Source organism: Mesoplodon bidens (genome assembly GCF_964165515.1).
Source record: "Mesoplodon bidens genome assembly, chromosome: 9".
Taxonomy (NCBI): Eukaryota; Metazoa; Chordata; class Mammalia; order Artiodactyla; family Ziphiidae; genus Mesoplodon; species Mesoplodon bidens.
The window spans coordinates 101021518-101045638 of NC_138166.1; the positions used below are offsets into that span (position 1 = coordinate 101021518).

The window sequence follows — 24121 nt, forward strand, 5'->3', positions numbered from 1 at the left end:
TGCTCCTCTGCAAGACAGTCGGAGCAGGTCCTTCTCTCCCCACTTGACAGATGAGGCAACCGCGGCTCAAGGAGAAAAGCAACCTAGCCAAGGTCATGCAGCTCCTCCAGGCGAAGGCAGCGCTGAGCGGCCGTTTCCTGAGGGGCTTTTTGCTCTCTGCTGCTTCGTTTAGTTTAGGGGCTGGGCTCCCTGCTCGGACTTCTGGTGCCCCTCTTCCCAGTCCCTGCTTCCCAGTCCATTTCCTGGGCTGTCCTGCCTTGAACTCACCCTTCCCATTTCAACCCACTCATCTCTCTGGGCCCCTGCCTTTGACCCCTCAGCCCTGATCCCCACCCCCTTCCTCTGATTCCAAGCCTCCCCAGGCAGGGGCTTTGCTGACGTAGCCCATCCCCATAATTTGCTCTCAAGGTGAAGGCTGGAGGAAACCTGAGGGACTGAGGTCAGACCTCACCAGGATTCTCCGATGGGGGGTGGGGGGAGGCTCAACTGGAGATGGGAGGTCCAGAGGGCTTGGGTAGGTCAAAAGCAGCAGCATTTCCTCTTATATCCATCTCTCCCTGCCCGTCCACCCGAATCACCAGAGATGGTCCCATCCTCCAGACCGCCTCTACTCTCCACCCTGCCCCAGTGAGGTCAGAACTCTGGGTTCGCAGGGGGCCACGGAGAGGGAGGTGAGGCAGGTGTACTCCTTTGCCGCTCCCCCGGTGCTCAGCCGGGATGTAGATGACATCAAATGTATCGAGTGAAGTGGTCCACAGACTTTTAAAACCTCACGTGTCCAGATTCCAGAAGAGGGGCTGGGGAGGGTCTGAGGGGCTGTCAAGTGGAGGGTGGGTGGGATGGGGACTGGAGAGCAGGAAGGAGATTTAGGGGGTGACGGTTGCAGACCTGTGGCCCTGACACCATCCGAGCACCACCCACTTCACCCCCAGGAGCGCAGCTGCTCCCAGGACCGGGGAGGAGCAGAACCCTAACCCTGAGCTTGGTGGATCCCTTCTAACTGCCGACCCCCCCTCCGGTCCCTCCTGCCCCGCGCTATGTCTCACCCTAACCCCCAGCCAGCCAGCTGTCTCTGCCCATCGCCTCCGCGATGAAACCTGCCTGTCCATGTGTCTGCCTCCCCTGCCCCACCTGACCCTGTCACTCACACCTCCAGGGTGGCAGCCCAGAATGGAGCCCACGCCGGCCATTCCCCACCAGCACAGATGGGCCACTGGGAGTGGGGCAGTGGGGCTCCCAGCCACCCAAGAACTGAAGCTCTAAGTTGGCCAAATAAAAAATCCATGTGTATAGTCCCTCTCCCTCCTACATGGGCCTTTTAAAAGGGACTCCCCAGGCAGCAAGCTTAGGACTGGTCACTAGGCTGACTGACATGGAAGTTAGCCCAGAGAGCCCGGTGGCTGGAGGACAGCTGCCCCGGGGAAGCCCCTTTCCCCATCAGATGCTCTCCCACTTAACAAGGCCAGTGGCACTCACTGATCTGCTGAAGAGGCCCTGAGAGGGAGACTTCCAGAGCCCCCAAAGGGCTGTGCCAGCCACCAGGGATCGGCGACCCACACGAAGGGCCAAAATTCTAGGGACTCTGGCCTCTTTTGCTGAGAACGTGCCTTCCTTGGGGTCACAACCAAACGTGGCTACTGTAAACCTGACTGTCTCCTCTATATCGGGCTCCAGCACCAGCACCCATCCCAAGTCCTGGAGCCCCTGCCTCTCCTATTCCACAGCCCTTCCAACCTATTCCCATCCTCTCAGGTCCCCTGGGCTCCCTCAGGCTCCCGGTGGGCCTTCCAAGCTTGCCCGTGGCAGGACGGTGCTGCCCGGCCCCTTTGGTATCTAGGCCTCACGTCCCTGACTCCAGCCCTTCCTTCACACCTTTGAGGCATTAGGGACATCAGCTTCTGGTGGCTGAGTCTGCCGAGGGATCCTCAGACCCCTTAACTTGGGGTCTGTCCCTAGAGAGGGCCTCTCTCTGGCCTTGATGGCAGAGGCCGTCAGCAAAGCCCCAGAGTCTTCCTGCCGGGATGCAGAGGTTGTTCAGCCCTAGGGCTTCCGGCTCACAGTGCCTACAGGGTCACCTGCTCCTTGCTCCTGAGACACAGAGAAACACTGTCCCAACGGATTAACAGACAGCCCAGCCCAGCGATGCCATGTCCCCCACCCCCACCCCCAGGGCAGGGGTAACACCTGGGCCCACAAGGAAAAGAACGGAAGACAGCACGTCGGGTACCTAGGGGAGCCCCCACTTGGGGGGTACAGTCCCCAAGTCCCACCCCCAGCCCCTGACAGGAACCCCTGCAAACGCCTCCCTTCCCCGCCCGGGCACCCATCCCCGGCCAACCGCCTGACGACGTGTTCGGGTGCCAGGGCGCCGGCACAGTCCTGGGGCTGGGCCGCGGGCCGTGGCGCTCCCGCTAGAGGGGTGGGAGAGCGGGAGCCCCCCTCCCGGCCCCTCCCGACCATCCCTCCATTCAGCCCGAGCCAGCTCGCTCTCCCTCCCCCGCTAACTTTCCCCCACTCACCACCCCATGGACCAGAAACTCAAAAAGTTTGCTTTTCGTGGCTTTGCGCGCCCCTCCGGCAACTTCGTCCGCGGCCATCGGGGTGGGCTCAGCGGCTCCTCTCACTCTCTCTCTCTCTCTTCCTCTTTCTTTCCCTTTTCTGCCTTTTTTTTTTTTCCTCCAACTCTCCCCTCTGAGTCCTGCTGGGCTCTCTCACACTTCTACTCGAGCGGAGTGGGGAGGGGGCCCCTTCAGGGCTGCCCTGACGGCCCACGGCCCACGCCGCCGCCGCCCGCCCGCCCGCCGCCGCCGCCGCCGCCGCCGCCGCCGCCGCCGCGGCTGCAGCATTCCTGCACTGATAAGACAGAAATAGTCCGGCGGCCCGGGGTCTGCCTGTTGACTCGGCGGGGACAGAAGAGCCTGCCTTTCCAACCCTCGCTGGCCAAACAGCGCAGATAAGCGGCGAGGCACGCCGGCCAGCCCGGCTCCCGGGCGCTGGGCAGCGGCACTGCAGCCCGAGGCCGCCCGAGGGCCGCGGGGAGGCGGCGCGGGGAGGGGACGCGAGGGGAGGTGGCCGGGGGCTCACCGGCCCCCCGGCCTCTCGCCTCAAATAGTTTCTCGGTTAGGGAATTCGCCGGCAGGGCCAGGCAGGGAACAGTCAGTTCCAACTTTGCCCCCAAGTGGCTCCTGCTGCATTTCTGAGGCCCTTTCCCCAGAGACCTGGCAGGCCAAGTAGGGAAACATTCGCTGGAAGGAATCCGGGGGGAGCCGGAGCCCGGACGAGGCCTTTCTCCTGCACCCGGGCGGCAGGCGTGGGTGTGCCCCGGGAGGCGGGGTGCCCCTGCGTCCACAGATGTGTGCGCCCTTGTCTCACCCGCCGTGTGTGTCTGCACCCTCGTGTGGGCACGGCTCGGGGCTGTGGGTGTGGATGTTTACGTGCGTGCACACACAAATGCCTCCTCTGTGTGCCTCCCTCCACGAGAGCCTCCGGTGCGCGCGCGTGCGTGTGTGGCGGGACACGGTCTGTGTCTCCCAGCCCTGTGTGAGTCTATTTCGGGGCATGTGAGTCTTTGTTTCTATGTGAGAGAGTGAGGGCAGTAAGGGAGGTATTTCGGAAACAGGGAGGTGGATCAGGCTCGTGAGAACAGGAAGAGAAGCTGTGGGGGCAGGCCGGGAGCCGGCGTGGACGGCGGGGGGTGCGGGGGGTGGGGAGAGGGAGGTGAGCAGGACCCGAAGGTTCTGGAGTCGGGGGTGGGTTAGGGGACCCTGAGGAGCTGAGGCGCTGGGTATGGGAGGGCCGGCCTCAAGACCCCAGAGAAAGCAGGGGTAGCGGTGGGGTTACAAGGGAGCCTCAGAAGGGGTGGTGTGGAGGGAGCTGGCAGTCCCTGGGGCGAAGGAGGGACAGGATACAGGAGGGGCAAATCCTGAGATTCCCCAGGCCAGGAGCCCTGGCCCCGCCCATGCCCCAAGGCCACACCCCTCTCTCCTCCTTCTGGAGGAAGAGCCCCAGGGCTTCGGGACAGAGTGGGTCAAGTTTATGGGCCTCCTGGGGTTGTAATGTCAGTATCCAGGTGAGGATGGGGCAGTGCCTGGGGGAATTTGTTGGGAAATTTATTTGAAGTTAGATACTGAAGACCCAGCATTACCCTGGGGCGGGGTGCAGTGGGGTGGTCCTGACCCTCAACCCTTCAGAACACCTTCAGAGGTCAGGACAAAGAACCTAGGGAGTGTACTGGCTTGGGAGTCTTTTTTGCCTGCAGCCTGATTTCCTTGGGCCCCCCTGTGCTTCTGGTTGTCACCGTCCATTTAAGTGCCCACTGTCAATCCCCTGAAAGGCTAGAGAGGGCATGTGGTCCACGATGCCCCTCCTCTACCACCAGCTTAGCAGGGGACCTAGAGATCCCCTTCCTACTACATCTTTACCCAGGCTTACCCCCCCTAGACCCACACTCTCAGAGACTGGGCCCTGCTGGGGTCGGAATGGGTGGGTGTTTGCCATAGGCCATGAAGGTGGCTGCTGGTAACCTGGGGAGCTAACCTCTCCAGTCTCTCTGCTAAATTCCAAAGCCCCTTGCTCATTCCCATTCCCAAGCCTCTGCTCCTGCTGTTCTTTTGCCTGGAATCCCCATGCTGCTCCTCCGCCTGTCCTAAGCACATTCATTCTTTAAAGCCCGGCTTGGGCCCCACCTCCTCCAGGAAGCCTTCCCTGGTCCCACTCCTGTGCACAGATCTTTCTGCTCTCTGAATGCCCACTGCCATCTACCATGGCCATGAACTGGCACTTTACTAATGTCTCACGTTCCCTGCGTTTCATGTGTGTTATGTTTGGTTTTCCAAATAGGCTGCAGCCCCCTGAAGTCTGAGGCTGGTGTTAAGTGCCACTCTCCCTCCGTGCCTGCACACAGGGACTGGACATGACCAATGCCTGCTAACACTTGCAACCACCCAAAGCTCAGTGGCCCAGTGGACAGAGCTCATACTCTGCCACTTACCTGAAGCTGTGCCTCACCATGGGCACCCCGCCCCCCTGTGGGTGCTTCTAGCATGGACATGTGACACCTTGGAGGTTCTGGGGGACAGGGACAGGGGCAGACACCTCTAGGCTTTATGTAAAGCTCCGAGGTCTCAACTCTTGGAGAGGCCTTTTGGGAAAAGAAGACAGCAGAGGTGGATCAGCACAGTGGGAACACCAAGCATTTGTGAGGGGGCTGGTCTTGGTGGTGGAGGAGATTGCAGGAGGTGGTTAGGCCAACGGATCTGGTGCCACCGAGGTGAGTATCGCTCAGGTCCATAGATAACAGCCTCCTGGGTGCCCCCAGGATGAGGGCCTCGCTCTGCAGCCCCCTCTCTGGGAGACATCCTTACGCATACACAGGCAACAGATATATAGGGCATACCTGCCCCCAGGCACACACACCAATGCAAACCAATGCAAACACCAGAGGAACAAGGAGACACATGGATTTGCACACACAGGCACAACGTGATCACCAATGCAGCCCGCTCACAAGGCCTCAGCCAGCAGACACGTTGTGCATGCTGCTTTTACAGGGGCGACCCTAGGTGTGCAGACACCAGCGAGCCTTAAGACCAGAAAGCAGAGGTGCCAGTGAGGGTGTCCCGGGCCAGGACTCCCACCTCACAAAGGCCAGGCTCCCCAACGGCTCAGCCCCAGAAGGGCGCTCAGCAGTGCCACGCCGCCCGCCGGCTCCTGCGTCCTGCCGGGTGGGAAGGAGGCCCGGGGGAAGCCCCGATTCCAACGGGCAGGGGCCCTTCTTCCCGGCTCAACCCGGCCCTTAGGCTCGGCCGACCGGCCCAGGCCGCGCTCCGGGCAGGCCGTGCGCGTGTCCGGGCAGAGGGCGGACGCCCGGAGCCGGAGTCCCCCCTGCCGTCCCCCCATCTCTCCTTCCCTCGCCGAAGTACCACCAGCACCAAATGGCAAAGCGCCGCTCCCCGCGCAGGGAGAGATGCGCCGCGGCCGGCGGGACGGGCTCGGCAGCCCCCCCACGACGCCCGAGCGGGCGGCGGCCGGGCGCTGGGGGGCTCGTCCGGGACCGCGGCCGCCCTCCCTCGCCCTCGCCCGACCGGTAACCGGGCAGCGGCGGGAGCCGGGCCCGGGCATGCGCACTGCGGCCTCCCTCCCGGTGAAGGTCAGCCCAGGGCCTAGCTGCAGGACTCAAAGGCGGCGGGCGGGCGGGCGGGCGGAGGAGGGAGGAGGGATGCAGCGGAGAGACTTAACTCCTTCCCCGCAGGAGGATGGCCACCAAGGCTGGGGCCGGAGCCTGGAGTCCCACCCTCCCGCCTTCTGCGGAGGTCCCGCGGAGGGCACAGAGCTTAGGGGGAGGGGGGAGGCGGGAAGGAGGGGGAAGCGCGGGGGGGGGCGGGAGAATGGAAAGAAGGAGGCTAGAAGAGGAGGGAAGCCGGGAAGGGGAGAGGGAGGAAGGCGAGGGAGGAACAAAGGAAACCAGACTGAAGGGGGCGACCTCTTTCCTCCGCCTATATCCCCAGCAATGAAGCTTTCCTTAGTGGCATGAAATTACCGTCGTGTGTGTGTGTGTGTGTGTGTGTGTGTGTGTGTGTGTGTGTGTGTGTGTGTGTGTGTGTGTGTGTGTGTGTGTGTGTGTGTGTGTGTGTGTGTGTGTGTGTGTGTGTGTGTGTGTGTGTGTGTGTGTGTGTGTGTGAGAGAGAGACAGAGAGACAGAGAGAGACAGAGAGAGACAGAGAGAGACAGAGAGAAGTGAGACCACCTGGAGCTTTCAGGCTGAGGACCCCTGATTTCTGTGTCTGGTCCATCCCTAAACCCAGCCAGCCCCCACTTTCTCCTCTGGTCACTAAACCCCAGGGCATGCCAGGAGGCCCAGAGGCAGCTCTGATCCAGCCTACCTGCCTGGTCCAAGTCCCAGGCCCCCAGAGAACACTGGCTAGACCTTAGGGCTGGGTGAAGGGGAGTCTGCACCTCAGGCCCACCTCCAGCGAGGGGCTTCCTCCAGCTAGCAGACAGGACATCCGCAGACAGGACCGCGGCGTTGTGGCACAATCCTCCCCCTCCTCCTGGCTACCCCCACTGCTCTTCTCAGGCCAGAGGAGCGCTGGTCACCTCCCTCCTTGTGTGAGAATGTTTCTGTGCCCAGGACATCCTCTGCTACTATCAAGGGGGCTGTCTGTCTCTGTGTCGCTTCATCTTTCTGTGTCAGTTTTGCAAACACGAACAAGAGAGACAAATATGATAGAAAGAAGCAAAAAAAGAAAAAGTAGGATGCCAAAACCATCGTGTGACCTTGGGCAAGTCACTGTACCTCCCTGTCCCCCAGGGAGTGAAACACTGGGCCTCTGGGGCCCAGAGGGAAGGCCCATTTTGGATTCACAGCCAGTTTTCTCTCACTCCCCTCAGGGCCACCATTAATCAGGTGGTCCCATGTAGCAAAAAACGAGCCACACTGGCTTGGGCCCCCTTCTGGTGAGGATGGGGTCGGTCTGAGGGGGGGTGTTTATATGGAATACTGATGGGTGCTATAACTGCCCCAGCTGGCTGCCACAGCCCAGGGGCTGGAACATAGGGTGGGGCTCTGCCTGGAGGGGGGCGGCAGGTAGGTGTCCCACTATCCTTGCTCCCCACCCATCCTCCTCTGGACCAACAGTGGCCTGTCTGGCTAGATTCGGGGCAAAAGCAAGAGGGATCCGAGGCCTCAGAATCCTCAGGACTCCAAGCAGAAGCGAGCCTCTTCCTCTCTTCTGGGAGCGTAGGTGCCTACCTCACTCCACCAGCCTGGGGAGACCCACCCATCCCCATACACCCCCTGTGGGGCTGCAGCCATCCCTCCTGCCCTGCTTGTGCCCCGGGGCTCCCAGACCCCAGCCAGCCTCTCTCTTGGCAGACAGGAGCCCCATCCCACTGCCTCTGATTCCTCTCCTATTTCTCCCACAGCTCAGTGCCCCCTCCTGACCAGTGCCAGGATAACCTCCTGGTGGTCAGCATCCCAGTCCTCCCCCCAGGAAGCTTCTGAGGCCTCTGCTACTGCTCTGACCAGGTGGCCAGAGGGATTTCTGGGAACCACTGCATTCTGAGGTCTGGGATGTCACCTGAGTGAAGAAAACTGAATACACAAAAAAGATTCATATATACACTACCAAACGTAAAATAGCTAGCTAGTGGGAAGCAGCCGCATAGCACAGGGAGATCAGCTCGGTGCTTTGTGTCCACCTAGAGGGGTGGGATAGGGAGGGTGGGACGGAGACGCAAGAGGGCGGGGATATGGGGATATATGGATACGTATAGCTGATTCACTTTGTTACACAGCAGAAACTAACACAACAATGTACAGCAATTATTCTCCAATAAAGATGTTAAAAAAAAAAGATTCATCTGTATTGCCTTAAAGATTTTCTGGGGGGAATTAAGCCAAGTGGAAGTGGGCAGTGGAACGTACAGATGAAACATCCACAGAAGCCACACGCGGGCCTGGTCTCCCCATGTCTTAAACTTCATTAGGAGGCAAGGGCGAGCCCTGCTCACAGGGTCTGAAAGGGCACTTTCTACTCTGCCCGCTCCCCTCCTGACGCAACGCTGCCTCTCTGCCCTGGCGGCGGCCCCTGGGGGCGCCCGCCTTCTTGTCACCATGCCCTTGTCCCCACTGCATCAGGCGCCATGGAAAGCCCCAGACTCCCCTCAACTCCCACAACCCCAGCTCCACAGGGCTCTGGGTGCCCCTCTTCCGCTGCCATCTCCCACCGAGCCCTTCCCCGTGTGGTCTGTCGGAAGGAGAATCTCCAGTACACTCGGCTACTTCTGTGAACATCCCTTTTGCCTTCTTGTGACGTAGCTGGGCTCCCCGCTGAGTAACCCCCCCAAACCCTCCATGTGGGGGGCAGTGGTCTTCCCAGAGTCCCCACTGCCACTGGCCTCGAGGCGGGGTAGGGACCCTCCTTGCCCCTCACTGCTGCTTCCAGACCCCTGGCTTTGCATCTTACCCCCAGGTACGGCGCCTTCTTTTCTGGAGCCTTCTAGCTCCTGGCTCACAGTCACTCCTCTGTCACCCCTGACCTCTTCCCGCTGCTCTCCTGGATCCTCATGGACAGCCCCTCCCATAGCCCGGGGCTCTGGGTTCCTCGGCTGCCTCTCCTCCAGCGACCCTCCACCCTCCCTCGGTCACTCACGCCAGCGTCACCTCTTGGACCCTGTCATTGCAGCACCTGCGGCCCCCCCCAGTCTCAGTCCTAAGCTCCCCACTCTCGGACCACCATCTCCTTTTTGTCCAGCCCCCTGACCCCCAAAGCCTGTGACGCCACTGGAACCGCTGGTCTGTCTCTTTGACCTGCACCCCTCATCACAACCACACCGCCCTGACATATACTCTTTTTCTTTTCTTTTTTTTTTTTTTTGCGGTACGCGGGCCTCTCCTGTTACGGAGCACAGGCTCCAGATGTGCAGGCTCAGTGGCCATGGCTCACGGGCCCAGCCACTCCGCGGCATGTGGGATCTTCCTGGAGCGGGGCACGAACCCGCGTCCCCTGCATCAGCAGGCGGACTCTCAACCACTGCGCCACCAGGGAAGCCCTCTTTTTCATTTTTAGTTATGGTAAAACATACATAACGTAAAATTTACCATTTTAATCTCCTTTGCGTATACTCTTGACTCTCTTACTTAAGAGTTAAACTCGGCTTCACCAACTCCTCCCCTGCACCCCAGGACCTGAATGTGGCTGGAGACACACCACTGCCCTAACCTGGTCTCACTGTCATTTCCAGAGCTTGGACTTCAACTGGCCTCATCCTGCCCTGCCGTCCCCCTCTTTCCCTAGACCATTCAGGTCCTTTCCCGCTCCCACTCCCCTATGTGAGTTTTCCACATCTTCTCCCTCCTCCAACCTCCAACTCCTCCTCCCCACCCCCTCACTCCCAGCTGATGCCCTTGCTTCCCACTTCCCTGAGAAAACAGAAGCTTCTGAAGAACTTCCAGAGGTTCCCACCACATCCTCCCGCTTCCTGGCAACTCTCTTGCCTGGTTCCTACAGCTGAGTTATCTGTGCTCCGATCGAAAGCCGGCCATCCCCGTGCATGTGAGGTCCTGTCCCCCCAGCACACTTGAGGCCGTTGCTCCAGCAATTCTTCCCCGCACCATCATGTCATCAGCTTAGCTCTCTCTGTTGCATTGCTCCCATCAGCATGCTAAAGCACTGTCACCTTCCCTGTCTGAGAACCGCTCACATAACCTGCTTATCCCATTGGTTACTGCCCAGTTGCAATAAAATTTCTCAAAAGAGTTGTCTACATTTGCTGTCTCGGTTCTCCGCGAATTCCAGTCCCTCCAGGCACACATCTCACGGTTCCACTGAAAACGCTGCCGTCTGGCCACCGCCGATGACCCCACGTTGCAAAGTGCAACATCAGCCCTCGGGCATCACCTTGCTTCTCCAGCCTCAGCATCCCACACAGTTGATCACTCTCTCCTCTTTTAAATACTCTCTTCCCTTCGCTTGTAAGACACTGCCCTCTCCTGGTTTTCCTCCTGCCTCCCTGTCCGCTCCTTCTCAGTCTCCTTGGCTGTCTGGCCCTCTTTCCCTCTCAGGGTGGGGTGCCCCAGGGCCAGTCCTTGGTCCTCTTCACTGCTCTACAATCATTCTTTGGAGATTTCATGCATCCCCCAATCTCAGAGTTTTAAATGCCTTCTGTATGTTGACAACTCCCATTTTCCTCCAGCCCATTTTCTCTCCCAGTCCTTGGACTCATGTATCCATTTGTCTGCTCACATACTGTTGAGTCCACCCGGACCCTGAATAGATATGAAACGCCTGCTCTCCCGCCTCAAACTTGGCTCACTACCCACGGTCCCCACTCTCCTTCCAACCGCTCAGGCCTGTGACCTTGGCACCAGCCTGGGATCCTGTCTTTTCCTCACATCCCACATCCAATCAGAAAGCAAGTCCTGTTGGCTCTGGATCCAGAATCCAACCCCTTCTCACTCCTCCACTGCTACCACCCTGGTCCAATCCATCAATAATGAACAGCTTTGCTTCCAACCTGGCCCCCAGCCCTCTATTCTCAACACGCAACCAGAACGGTCCCCTCTTAGGAAGGGGGTCAGATGGCGTCACTTCCGCTCGAACCCCTCCCAAGGCTCCCCCCCCAATCTCACTGCCAGTGAGGGTCAGGCCGTGCAGGTCCCCGGACCCAGTCCCATGCCACCCTCTGCCCGCTCTGTGTCCTCACCCCCTGCATCTCCGTCACTCTTCTCTCTGCTCCGGCCTTTAGGGCTTGGAGCCTGCTGTTCCCTCTGCCAGGAATGCTCTTCCTCCAGCTAACTGTCGCCGCCCTGAACCCTTTGTTCCAATGTCCCCTTCTCAGTGGGGCACTCTCTGTCCACCCTATTAGAAGTCACCACCTGCCCCTCCCCTGCCAGCTCTTTGTCTCTTTCATTCTGCTGGGTTTCCTTCCCGTCCTGCACACCTTCCTCCATTCTTTATAACCTACTTATTACGTTTAGCGTTCACTCCTCTCTCCCCCGTTAGAATGTAAGCGCCCCAAAGGCTGGGATCTTTATGCCTTGTTCATGGATAAATCCCAAGGAGAGACCCCAATATCTCAAAGGTGTGGGTAAAGAGAACCCACTCCGAGTCTACTCAGGATTGCCGGCGTGCTGCCAAACGCTGGGTGATGTTACAATCCGGGCTCATGTTTCGTGGGATTAATAACATCATCTCAGATGTGGGAGTCTGCAGTTGAACAAGCACTTTCACACACATCAACCTGTCTAACTGACAGAGACCCTACCGGGTGGGGGCTGGGATCCCCCTTCTAAAGATAAGGAAGAAGAGGCCCTAAGGACCCGTGTGACCTGCCAGAAGTCGCTGTGCTGTTACAGGCTGGGGCTGGGGCTGCAGAACGGGTCTCCCGAACTCAAGGTCCCTGGCTTCTCTCCTTCATCTCAATTTGCCTCTCTGATGGCCCCTCACGGAGTGCCTGCCTACTGGGGATAGACACACACACACACACACACACACACACACACACGCATGTGTGCCCCTCCACCTTCCCCAAACACCTGCTTTTTAAAGAAGGAAATCAAGATCCCCAAAGGCCTGCGCATTTAAGCTGAATTACCTTCAATTATCTTTTAAAATACACTCCCCAAAATCTCAAGCAGATTGTTTCAAACACTGGGAATATAAATTCTACAAAATTTGCCATTGAGGTATCTAAAATAAATGTCAATGCGTTGGAGGAAGTTGCATTATTTCCTATGTAAGAATTACCTTTTAGCCAAACAAATGAAACCCAGTTACACTCTGAACAAGCCCCTGGCTCCTCGCTCCTGTGGGCGGATCAGCGGGCCGCTCGCGGGCTTCTCCTGGCTGGACAGATGGACACACACGCATGTGTCCGTGGAACTCCTGGGTAGGATCCACGCACACGGATTGCCAAGTTGGCATGCCACCCTGTCCTCCAGGAGCCACTGCAGGTACTTCTTTTGGGAACACGTGGTTACCTACCCACAGGCCATGGGCAGCCCCAGTGCCACCTCGTCCTGCCTTCCTGGCACCACGCGATGGCCATAGGTCTGGAGAACTCAGAGGGCCCGCCCTGGCCTAAGAAGGGTAGGAGAAATGATCCAAGCAAAAGGCAAAAGTCTCCGTCGATGCGCAGAGGGCCCCAGGCTTCTTGTTGAGAGGAGAGGTCTGTGAGGGCTGCTTGTGATCAAGCATTTCATGGTGTCAAAGCCCGGCTCAGCGCCCCCCATGTCCCCACACAGCACACCCTGGAAGTCTCTGGGGCTCAAACAGCTGTGGTGACAACCAGGAGGCCTCGTGAAGACTCACCATGGAGCAGGAGGGGGAAAGAGATGGAGTGGGGTGCTCTCAGGCCCTGGACCTGCTTGGTGTACCACTCCTGGTTTCTGCAAGCCTTTGTAACAAGGCCAGCTGGTGTCCCTCACCCCGACCTGTATAATGAATCCCCTCCAGGTAGCCCGTCTGCCTGCCCTGACCCCGTGCTCTTGCTCCCAGATCTGGGCACTTGCCTTGGCCACTGCAAGCTAGTCTGTCCTGGGCCAGGGCTGTGACAACGGGGCCTTACTGCCCTGTCCGTTGCTCTGGTTCTTCTGGGGTCCTGCCCTCCCTGGGTGGGGTCTCTGTAGGCTCCATGGTGTGATGGCTCTGAGCTTGTACTCAAGAACAGGGCTTCTCATCCCCGGCACTGTTGACATTTTGGGGCTGGATAATTCTTTTTTTGGCTGTGCCGCGCGGCACATGGGATCTTAGTTCCCCGACCAGGGATCAACCCCAAGTCCCCTGCATTGGAAGCACGGAGTCTTAGCCACTGGACCACCAGGCAAGTCCCGTGGATAATCCTTTATTGTGGGAGCCGTCTCGTGTATCGAATGATGCTAGAAATATCTCTAGCCTCTATCCAGTAAATTCTACCAGCACATTCCTCTCCCTATCTCTTGGCATTGTCCTTTGTCCCTGGAGGGTGAAATTGCCCAGGGTTGAGAACCACTGCTCTAGAGCCAGACAGTCTTGGGACGTCATGCCTGGTGCAGCCTGTGAGTGATCATAACCTTGCACAAGTCACCGCCAGCCTCATTTTCCGTGTCTGCAAGACACAGAGCCCTTCACCTGACTCACAGGTGGATGTGAGGATTAAAGGGAGGTCGTATAAGGACTTCCCTGGCGGTCCAGTGGTTAAGACTCCGCGCTTCCACTGCAGAGGGCACGGGTCCGATCCCTGGTGGGGGAACTGAGATCCCGCATGCCACAAGGCGCGGCCAAAAAAGAAAAAGAAGTCGTGTATGTGCAGACTTCAGCACAGCGTCTGGCACAGAGTAAACACTTAACGAATCGTCTGCTATTACTAGCTTCCGATGCTAAGCCTGCCAGACCCGGGGGCCTCAGCCCTGCTGCTCTGCCTTACCTCTGGGTGCTGCTGCCCGCCAAGCCCCAGCTAGGGCACTAGTGAATCCAGGAGCCCTCAGAGCCCTTCACCTGCGGGCTGTCCCAAATGCCATGGAGGGTACCCGTGAGGGGTTGGCCAGGTGATTATTCATAGTGGCCAATCATGGACGCTCAGGGAGCCAAAGAGGAGCCTGGGTTCTACCCAAACCACTGGAAGCTTCCTTGAGCAGAGAACGGCCGTTAGTACCCAGCGTGGGTCTTACATGAGAAGCCTGTGTAGAAACTTGGTTAGGGGAGGGGCCGCAAGAAAGGAGGGGAGGGGCGACATCGAGAAGCCACCACAAGTAGTGAGTCAACTGGAGGGAAATCCAGGAAGAATTCATAAGGCCGCTCGCCCGGCCCAGGGAAGCCGAGGTTTGGGAGCTGCCGATCGAGGCGCCTGAAGGAAAAGCTGGGTCTCCCCGCGCCCGTCCCCTCCTGCGTGGCCGTCTTGTACGAAGTGCCGCCGGTTCACACAGCGGACACAGTCACAGCCCTTGGGACTCTGAGTCTGAGGACCGAATGGGGACTGACGGGGCTCAGGGCGTGGACAGGGTGGGAGACTGAGCAGCTCACGTCAGCTCCTGTCCCGGGATGGCCACAGCTGCGGCCCGAGGTGGAAGAGCGGAGGACCGGCGTGCCCCCGGCCAGAGCTCCGGGCTTCGTTACGGGAAAGCGAGGCCAACGCCCTTGCCGGCTACCTCCTCCGAGGGGCTGTGGGTTGGTGGGGGCGCCGTGGCGGCGGTGGAGCAGCCAGCAGCTGCAGCCATGCCCCAGGGTGACGGTGGGATCGCTGAGTTTCCGGGAGCTGCGCCCGAACTGTGGCGGAGGCGGCGGGGCGCCGGGGCTGAGCAGCAGCGGCCGAGCTGCCCGCCGAGCCAGGGTGCACTGCCTGCCTGCGTATCTGTGGGAACAGAGGTGCTGGAGGTCTCCCTCCGGCTCCTCGCGTTCCCACGTGCGGAAAGCTAGAGCCAGGTGTGGAGCTGGTGTCCCGGCAGCCAAGGGGCCCGAGGGAGTCCGCGGTGGCAGCAAGCGAAATTGTCCCTCGGGGCCTTGGCTCTTCCTGTGGTGGCTGTGACCCGGGGTCACCTCCTGGAGGTTCCGGCCACCTAGAGCGCAGTCTTCCCCCTCCTCATAAGACGTGACTCCAAATTCTGAAGGCAGCTCTCTAAGTCCCTCTGTCATGGGAGAACGGTGTGTCCCCTCCAGCCCCCATCATCCCCAATTCATTTGTTGGAGTCCTAACCCCCAGTACTTCAGAATGCCATCTTATCCGGAGGGTCTTTAAGGAGGGGATCAAGTTAAAATGAGGTGGGTCCCTAGGGTGACCCCAATCCCATATGACTGGTGTCATAAAACTGGGGAAGTTAGGACAGAGACAGACACACGCGAAGGGAAGACAATGTGAGGAGACACAGGCAGAAGACGGCCGTCTACAAGCCACGGAGGGAGGCCTGGAGCACAGCCTCCCCGCACAGCCCTCAGAGGGAGCCAACCCTGCCCACACCTTGATCTCCGGCTTCAGCCTCTGGAATTGTGAGAAAATACATTTCCACTGTTAAAGCCGCCCAGCCTGGCGCTTGGTTACAGCAGATCTAGAAAACTAATCCTCCCCCAGCACTACTCCTCACTATTCCTTGCTGGTCCATACCCCACCCGGCTCCTCCCCTCACATCCTCTGGTTTGCCTGAAGCCACAGAACGCAGGGCACTCAGAACAATGGACTTATATAAACAAGGTCCTACTGTACAGCACAGGGAACTATATTCAGTATCCTGTGATGTCGTAATGGAAAAGAATATGAAAAAGATGGGGGGCTTCCCTGGTGGCGCAGTGGTTGAGAGTCCGCCTGCCGATGCAGGGGACACGAGCTCGTGCCCCGGTCCGGGAGGATCCCACATACCGCGGAGCGGCTGGGCCCGTGAGCCATGGCCGCTGAGCCTGTGCGTCCGGAGCCTGTGCTCCTCAACGGGAGAGGCCACAGCAGTGAGAGGCCTGCGTACCGCAAAAAAAAAAAAAAAAAAGAAACACGTACCGCAAAAAAATAAAATAAAATAAAATAAAAATAAAGATGGGAATTCCCTGGCGGTCCAGTGGTTAGGACTCTGCACTTTCACTGCTGAGGGCCCGGGTTCAATCCCTGGTCGGGGAACAAAGATCCCACAAGCTGTGTGGTGTGGCCAAAAAAAAAAAAAAATATATATATATATATATATATGTATATATGTATATATGTATATATATACATATATATATGAAAAAGAATGTGTATATATGTATAACTGAATCACTTTGCTGGACAGCAGAAATTAACACAACATTGTAAATCAACTATATGCCAATAAAACAAACAAACAAACAAAAAACCAATGTGCTCATGAGCACAACATAGGGCAGAATCTGGGGCCAGAAGACCTGAGTTTGAGTCTTTATTCCACCACCTAATGACAGGAGGACAAAAGTGCCAACCTCTATGAGCCTCAGTCTCTTCATCTCTAAAATGGGTATAGCATCATCACACCTCTCTCACTGCGTTATTGTGAGTAGCAAAATAGAAACGAGAGGGCATATGTGAAAACTGTCTTTAAGTCACAGAGGGCTGAATGAAGTCCTCACTGTTACTAATGTATTACTCTTTGGTAAGCACCCATCCCACTTTGGACTTGTACTGAACTTCCTGTCAATTAGAAACTTGATTCTCTTTCTACTTTGTGCCAAAACATGTCTCTCCATCCCATACTTGTAAAGTTGCCTTTTTTGGACTCAAGAATACTCCTCTTGTAAGAATTAACCCATTATTCCAGCTTGAGAGCTTTTGGATCTCAATTCCCTTATCCAATACATTTACCATCCTTTCCAGCTGTGCATCATTCATAAATCCAGTGAGCGTGACCTTCTCTCTTCATCCAAGTCTTTACTGAATATATTGAAAAAGGCACCAGGACAGAGCCCTCTCTCCAAATGATCTACACCCTTTGGAATTAGTCTTCGGTTGGCAGCAATTTTACTCAATCACAGTAATATCCAGTGACGTGCTGCACTGTCATGGTGGTAGTTTAAAATCAGCTACGGTAGGAGTACTTATACCACAGACATTAGCAAATGATACAAATCATATTTCAGCTCCCCCTTCCCACCCTGTCAAGAGCCAGTTGTTAAGTATTTATCAGCACACCACTGCATTCAGGCCACTTGTATGTGTCATACTCAAGACACTGGGAGAGACTTTGTCAAACGCCTCCAAATTAACACATATATCTTTATGGAGCTAATAGCCTACAAAACAGTTCAATATTCGTGATTTAATTGGGTTCTTTCAACATCCCAGGAAGTGAAAGGGCTGGATATTATTAGTATACACTTTTTTTGTTTTTTTTTTGCAGTACGCGGGCCTCTCACTACTGCGGCCTCTCCCGCTGTGGAGCACAGGCTCCGGACGTGCAGGCTCAGCGGCCATGGCTCACGGGCCCAGCCGCTCCGCGGCATGTGGGATCCTCCCGGACCGGGGCACGAACCCACGTCCCCTGCATCGGCAAGCGGACTCTCAACCACCGCGCCACCAGGGAAGCCCAGTATACCCATTTTAAAGATGAGGAACACGAGGTTAATGACAGACTCAGGGCCAGACAGCCAACTAGTGTCAAAGGGGCTCAAACTCCCATGTTCTGATCTCAAGGCCAGCGTTCTTCTCTGCTCACCCTCTGACTGCTCTCATGCTGGTTGTCAAAAGTACCCTGAATTCCCTCAGCAGCCACTGCTCTGGGTTCACAACATGGACAAGTTGAGAGGGAGAATCTCCAAAAGCCTTGGCCCTTCTCATTAGCAGCCCACCCCTGAGGACTGACGAGTGATGCTTCTCTACTTCGCAGAGGGTCCTCAAGTGTTTGACAAGACTCTGCATTTCGTTTATAATTCATTGACGGCAGGAGGCCACCCACAGTGACAGCAACTGTTCATGCAGTGTGTCTCAACTGGGGCCCACTGAGAAACACTGGTTTGGGGTTCAGGGCCTGAAGGCTAGAAGAGATGACAGGTGACAGGTCATGGGGTAAGGAAAGCTCACAGTGGATGCTGCAAACTGGGAACGCCAGACAGGTTTCGCTTAGCGCACAGTGCGTCTTAAACGCTTTAAAAAAATCTTAAAAATGGAAAGATTTCATATAAAAAGCCAGATTCCCAGAATCTCTTAAAACGCTGGAAATCTGGCAACACAGATGGAGTTGAGGGGCTGTCTGTTTCTGAAGGGGTGCGAGCTCTGCAATCCACCGCGCCCCCATTCCCTATTTTAGGGGCTGAATCTCTCACGCCCCTAGGGTCCCAGCAATTAATGGGAAGAAATGGTGCAGGCCTCGTGCACAGTGACAACTAGCCTTTGACCTGGGCCTCAGAGCTGGGGTGAACAGGGGATGCTGGCCCGTATAGAGGCATGGCTGCTTTGCCCTTTGAGGGCCGAGGTTTGGGTCATGGCGCCTCAGAAGATGCGGTGGACAGACCCCAGCTAGGACTCTTCCCCAACCACTGGGAAGCTTCTTAACCTCTCTTCACCTCAGTTTCTCATCTTAAAAGCGGTGACAATAAGAACATTTACCTCACAGTGTTGTGGTGAGGACAAATCAGTTAAACCATGTAAAAGTCTTAAACCCGCAATAAGCCCTCGGTCAACACCGGCTGCTACTATTCTGACCCCGGCCTGTTTCCCTTCCCTTCCCCTTCCTGAAGTCGCTGCTGTGGAGTCTTGGGTGCTGCGGAGGAAGGGAGGGCTGCTGGGGGGCAGTCTTGACAGATGGGGTGTCGACCACCCAGCGGGCATATTTTCGACAGGGTTTCTAAGACTGGATTTTCTCCTGAAGGAAGAGGCCTGGGTAAAATGGGGAAAGGGGTGGTAAAGTCGGGGCTCAGAGCGGAAACTGAGGCCAGAAAAAAGAAAAGCACGAGGATGCTTCCCGCTGGTGGGGGAGGGGTGGAGTGGGATTTATAGACAGAGCTGGAGCTCAGCTTCCCCTCCCTCTACTCAGGCCCCGCCCACACCAGCAGGACCCCCCCCACACACACACTCCTGCAGCACCTCCCCCAAGCCCACCCACCTGGGCCCCTGCTGTTGATTCAGCTGCTTGGACCAGAAGGAATCTGTTCACAGCCCAGGAGAGACGGAGGACCACAGGGCTCTCTCTGGCTCACTTTTTTTTTTTTTTCCTCCAGCTAAAAACGTCATTAAAGGCCAAGAAGGCAGGCCTCGCAAACACACCGATTGCATCAGGCTGGACAGCGAGCTGCTGTCTGGAAAGATGGCGAACGCTCTCAGGGTACCTCTGCATCTGAGCTCTCAGAACCGGGATCAGAGACAACCTTCTCACTGGTGGGCGGAAAGCCCGGGGCTTCTCGCTGACTCTAGCCTTTATGAGGCAACGGTGTCAGTGAGGACAGTGGGCTGGGCTGGAAACCAGGGAGACACCGGTCGGTCACCAGAGCCAGTGCTCTGGGGTCTACAGCTGACACCTGGAGCCGGGACAGCGCCCAGCATCACATTTTAACCCAGCAGTGATGAGGGGCGCTCCCCACATCCATGGCGTGCGTGCCTTGTGCAGAGTGCTTGGTACTCAGCTTCCCCTGGAGTCTTTATAGGCAGGGGATTAAGTCCTGTCCTACAAGGAGACACTGAGACCCAGGGAGCTAAGTGTCTCTGCCCAAGTCTGCCTAGCAGGTAAAGGGCACAGCTCAGCCTCTAAGGAGGCCTGGGGGCTCTGAAGCCTATCTAGACAGCCCCGCCACCGTCCAGCTCTCCCAGTGGGCGCCAAGGTCTGAGCAGCCGGCACAGGCCCCCCCGCCCCAGGTAAGTCACATCTGAAGACGCCAGAGCTGGATGTTCCTGAGAGCAGACGCAGGGCGTGTGGGAGTCCGGAGGCAGGCAAATGTCGCGGAAGCAGAAAGGGGTTCATTCTCTGTAACTCCAAGGATGTCCGGAGGCGGGCAAATGTCACGGAAGCAGAAAGGGGTTCATTCTCTGTAACTCCAAGGGCAAGACCAAGGTCACAGGAAGGAAGAATCTCCCTCACCACAAGAACACCCGAAGAGGGGATGGGCTTCCCTCATCATGGTGAACAGGTCCTATCGGAGAGGGACTGCCGGGGCGTGGGCCAAGAGCACCTGCACAGCGCAGCTCAGGTGTCAGCAGGTCAATGTGGGCACGCAAGAATGGCCCACCCTTGGGTCGTCGGGGTGTAGAGAGGGCGGGGCCAACGGTACAGAGGGATCTCAGGCTCCTTTTAGCATCAGCTGTCAGGGCCACCTCCTCTCCCCCACTGCCCCATTCATCCACTCATTCATTCAAGAAACAGGGAGTTCCCTGGCCGTCCAGTGGTGAGGACTCCACGCTTTCACTGCCATGGCCTGGGTTCAACCCCTGGTTGAACCAAGGTTCCCCAAGCCGCACGGCCAAAAAAATACATATATATTTTTTTCAGCACTGTGTTGAACAAGACAAATGCAGTCTGCGCCTTTAAGGAGCACGTCCATGAAATACTGAAATTTTTGGTACATGCTACAAGACAAAAGAAGGTAGAACTTTACACCTTGGAGTGGGAGAAAGTGTCCCTGGAAGAAGTGGTATTTAAGTCAAGACTTGAATGATGCACGTACTTAGGCAGATGAAGGGAGCTGGAAGGGTGTTGCAGGCAAAGGGAACAGCATATGTGAAGCCCTCAAGGAAACGGAAGACGCAATGGATCAGGCCTGTGTTACAAGAAGCCCATTTGGCTACTCTGATGGGTTGGGGCTGGGGGGAGCGGGCCAGACCCTGTGCGGGGCACCAGTTGTCATCCAGGCAGAAGACAACAGCAGCATGGACTAGCGTGGTGACGTGGGGAATAAGAAGTGGATGGAAGTGAGATGTGTCTAGGAAATAAAATCAAATAAAACGATGGTCCCGATGGAGAGAGAAGGAAGGGGTAGGGTCGAAGGTCACTCCCAAGTCTGAACTTGAGCTTTGACGTCACTGTCCAGCAACGTGGATGCCCTGCCCCCTGCAAAGGGGACCCTGTTCTCTTGTCATCATGTGTTCACAAGGAGGCCTCTAATCTATTCTTCAGGAGCCCAGACTCTGGAACAATCCCCTGCCACCTCGCCCCACCTCTCTTCCCTTTGGGAGGGGCTGTCTAATGAGGTGGTGAGGGTCTGACACCTTCTGGACAAGTTCCTCTCCTGGGTCAGGGGGGAGGTGAACTCACAGCTGTCCCCCGTGGCCTGCCTTCCCATTTAGGGGGTTCTGCTGACAGGAGGCTGCCCATCTCCTCCTGTTAACCTGCGCCAGGTAAGCAAACCCAAGGTTAGGGTGTCAGGTCCACCTTCTACATCTGGGCTTTGGGTTCAGGCTTCTTTCTTCAGTCCAGCTTTCCCTGCCATAAAGTTGATAAATGCCTGCCATCTGTGTCTAGTTCTCAGTGGGTTCAGGACCTGGGGGTAAGGTGTGTGACTCGTCCCTCCCTGTATCCAAGCTCACCTGTTGGGCACATGTGCTCATCAAGGTCTTTACTTTCCTATGAGGAGAGTCCCCTTACCCCAAGAATGTATTGATAACTCTACTTGATTCCCAATTTTAAATAAACTTGCCTGCTGCCTGATAGTCGTTGGAAACTTTGTTGTAGATGTTAACAGGCAATGCATTCTTCTAGCTGTTCTAAATTTTACCTTTGGATCGAGCACGGTCAGCAGTATTTGCACAGCCATGTGATGTTCTGTCAGCCCTGGGCTTAGCCCGAGGAAACTGCTGTGGACTTGTTGAGGATATCGCTTAACGTGTCACGCAGAATCCCCCGCGTGTCATCACACGGGGGACGCTTCTCGGGGTCTCATGGTCAGAAATCACAGTCGTTTGGGGCAAATGGTTTGACTTTTGTCCCACAGGCAGTGTAACCCCTCATGTGTCCCCGCTGGGGGAGGGGGCTCCGGGCCTCACGGTTTGCGTGGTGTCTGCTCACCTCATCCTTGGCTACAACCTCCTTTCCCTACCCTGCGTTCCCCTGTCCTGATGTCCTCACTGTGTGTGTCTTTGCAAACTACCTCAAGCTCATTTGGAATGAGGCGAGTACATCTTCCTGCATCTTTTCTCCCCCACCCCCCTCACAGCATACTGTTCCTCACTCCAAGCCCCAGAATGTTCTTCAGTCTGGAAAGAAGGTTGACATGGGAGATGATCCAAGTTTGTAAATTCCAGTAAAGGCATGAGTGGCCACGTGCTCATGAGACAGTTTCTCAAATTTCCTGGAAGTGAGTGTGGGGCACAGAGGAATGGGTTTCACAGCTTAGGAAGCAAATCAAGAGGTGGGCCAGGCTGAGGTGTGCTACGGGGGCCCAGATACTCCCCCGTAGGGTCCCTACGAGTTACCGAGGGTCTGCATATCCCAAAGAGCCACAGCCCCGCCCCCAAAGTCTCCCTCAGCTGAATGCCCCCCATGGACCCTCCGGAGCAGTGATTCAAGAGGGCTCAGAATCCAGCCCAAGAGGAGAGCCATTTGCTCGTCCTGCATGTCTGCGGCTCGGCGTCCTCTGGTGACACCTGCCCCTGGTGCCACCTCAGCTCATTACCTCTGCCACTTAACGCTCACTAACGACGAGCTCTCACTTGCAATCACACTGCAGGCACTTGGGGCGAAGACAGCCTCCAGCTGCTGCACGCCTGGCCCATGCCGCCCGCCCGTGCTGTCTAGACGCCAGCGTGGGGCCTGTCAGCATCCAAATGACAGCACGTGCCCAAGCCACCGGGCGTCAAAGTTGGCTCCCCGCCTGCGACTGCGTGCGCGGAATGAAGGCCAATTTTATGTCAACGTGACTCCAAAATAAAATGCCAGAAACTTCCCCCAGCACCTCGCCCCTCACCACCTTCATCACGTGGGGAGGTTGGGGCTCCCGACTCCCCAGAAATCCTAGACTGAACCTCGTGATTGGGGCCACTCGGGGACCAGGTGTCACTACAATGTACTCACTGCTGCCAGAGCCTCCCGACCCCCGAGTCTTCTCAAGCCTCCCCTCCCCCACTGCCCATCCCTTCAGGTAGATCATCCCCCTTGGGCAAGGATGGAAACAGCCCAGGGCACCCACATACTGCAGCTGGGGAGCCCCTGAGGGCTTATCTCAGTGCATCTCAAATCAGTTGCAATTTACAAGGATTCACTACGTAAGGGCCTGGCTCTGCTATACCTCCCAGGGACCTGAGCTGCCTCCCCATCAGCCAGCCCCCCATTCGACCTGGCCTCCACCTTCAGAACCCCAGACCTTTAGAGCTGCCTGGGAAGAATGTATTTAGTATTACTAGCTCACACCTTTTCTCTAGGAGTCTGCATTTACAAACCAACCCCACGAGCTAAGGAACACTTTTGCACTTAACCTAGGGCAGTGGTTAGGGTGTGGGCCAGTGGGTAGGACCTTTGTCTGGGGGCCTTGATGAACTGCATGTGTTTCCATGGTGACCAGCACCCGGTGATGGTCTCTCTGCCATCCAGTGCTGCTCCAGCTCTGGGCCAGTGCCCTGCACCATTCCGCCCTGGGCCAACCGACCAGAGGGGTGCGGGATAGAGAGGGGGCAGGGCTGCCCTGGCCTTCAGAGCGGCCCAGGCAGGAAAGCAAGTTCCTGTGCCCCTTCTCAGGGAGGAGAAGCTGAGACAAGCACTCTCTTTCAGCCCACCGCCTGCCCCCCGGGTCACCAGCCTGCCCCACCTTCCTGTTCTCTGAAAGCCAATTTCAAATTGCCCCTACGAAGGGCTTTCCTGACGTCTCCCTCATCAGAGCCCAGAGGCCTGAGTCATCCACTCTGGCACTTCCTGTGGGATGGCCAAGTCTGCTCCCCATCCTGGACTGCCAGCCTGAGGGTAGGGACTGGGTCCCTTACACCTCCAGGGCCCTGAGAGCATCCCATCTGTTGCCAGGTGACTCCCACCGGTGAGGTGGCCACAGTGACGGGTGGGGCTGGACAGGCAGAGCTCAGACCAGGCTGCGGGCTTCAGACCCAGCTCCAACCCCTCCCTCCCCACAGATGGATGGGGCTCTGGGGCAGATGGCCTTTCACGTGGGGCCTCAGCACTTCCTTCTGGACCAGGGGCACCCAATGCGGGACTAGCTAGGCTGTCCTCCTCTCACACTGCCGGGAGGAGGCTCAGGAGGGCCCAACTGACGTGCAACAGGCCTGAGCGTGCCTCTGAGCCGGT

At 57.1% G+C, this 24121-nt stretch overlaps 1 protein-coding gene across 2 annotated transcripts in view; it reads right to left on the reverse strand.

Moving 5' to 3' along the window:
• SMARCD3 (SWI/SNF related BAF chromatin remodeling complex subunit D3) overlaps positions 1-24121 on the reverse strand; it is a 33477-nt gene that overhangs the window by 6781 nt on the left and 2575 nt on the right. Inside the window, exon 1 of one of the 2 annotated variants that reach the window (XM_081243835.1) lies at positions 2520-2762. The exons of the other annotated variant lie outside the window; for it this stretch is intronic. Coding sequence (XP_081099961.1) covers positions 2520-2597 — 78 coding nt within the window. The 5' untranslated portion in view covers positions 2598-2762. Of the gene's footprint in view, positions 1-2519; positions 2763-24121 lie in introns of those variants that run through there. 2 annotated transcript variants of the gene reach the window in all.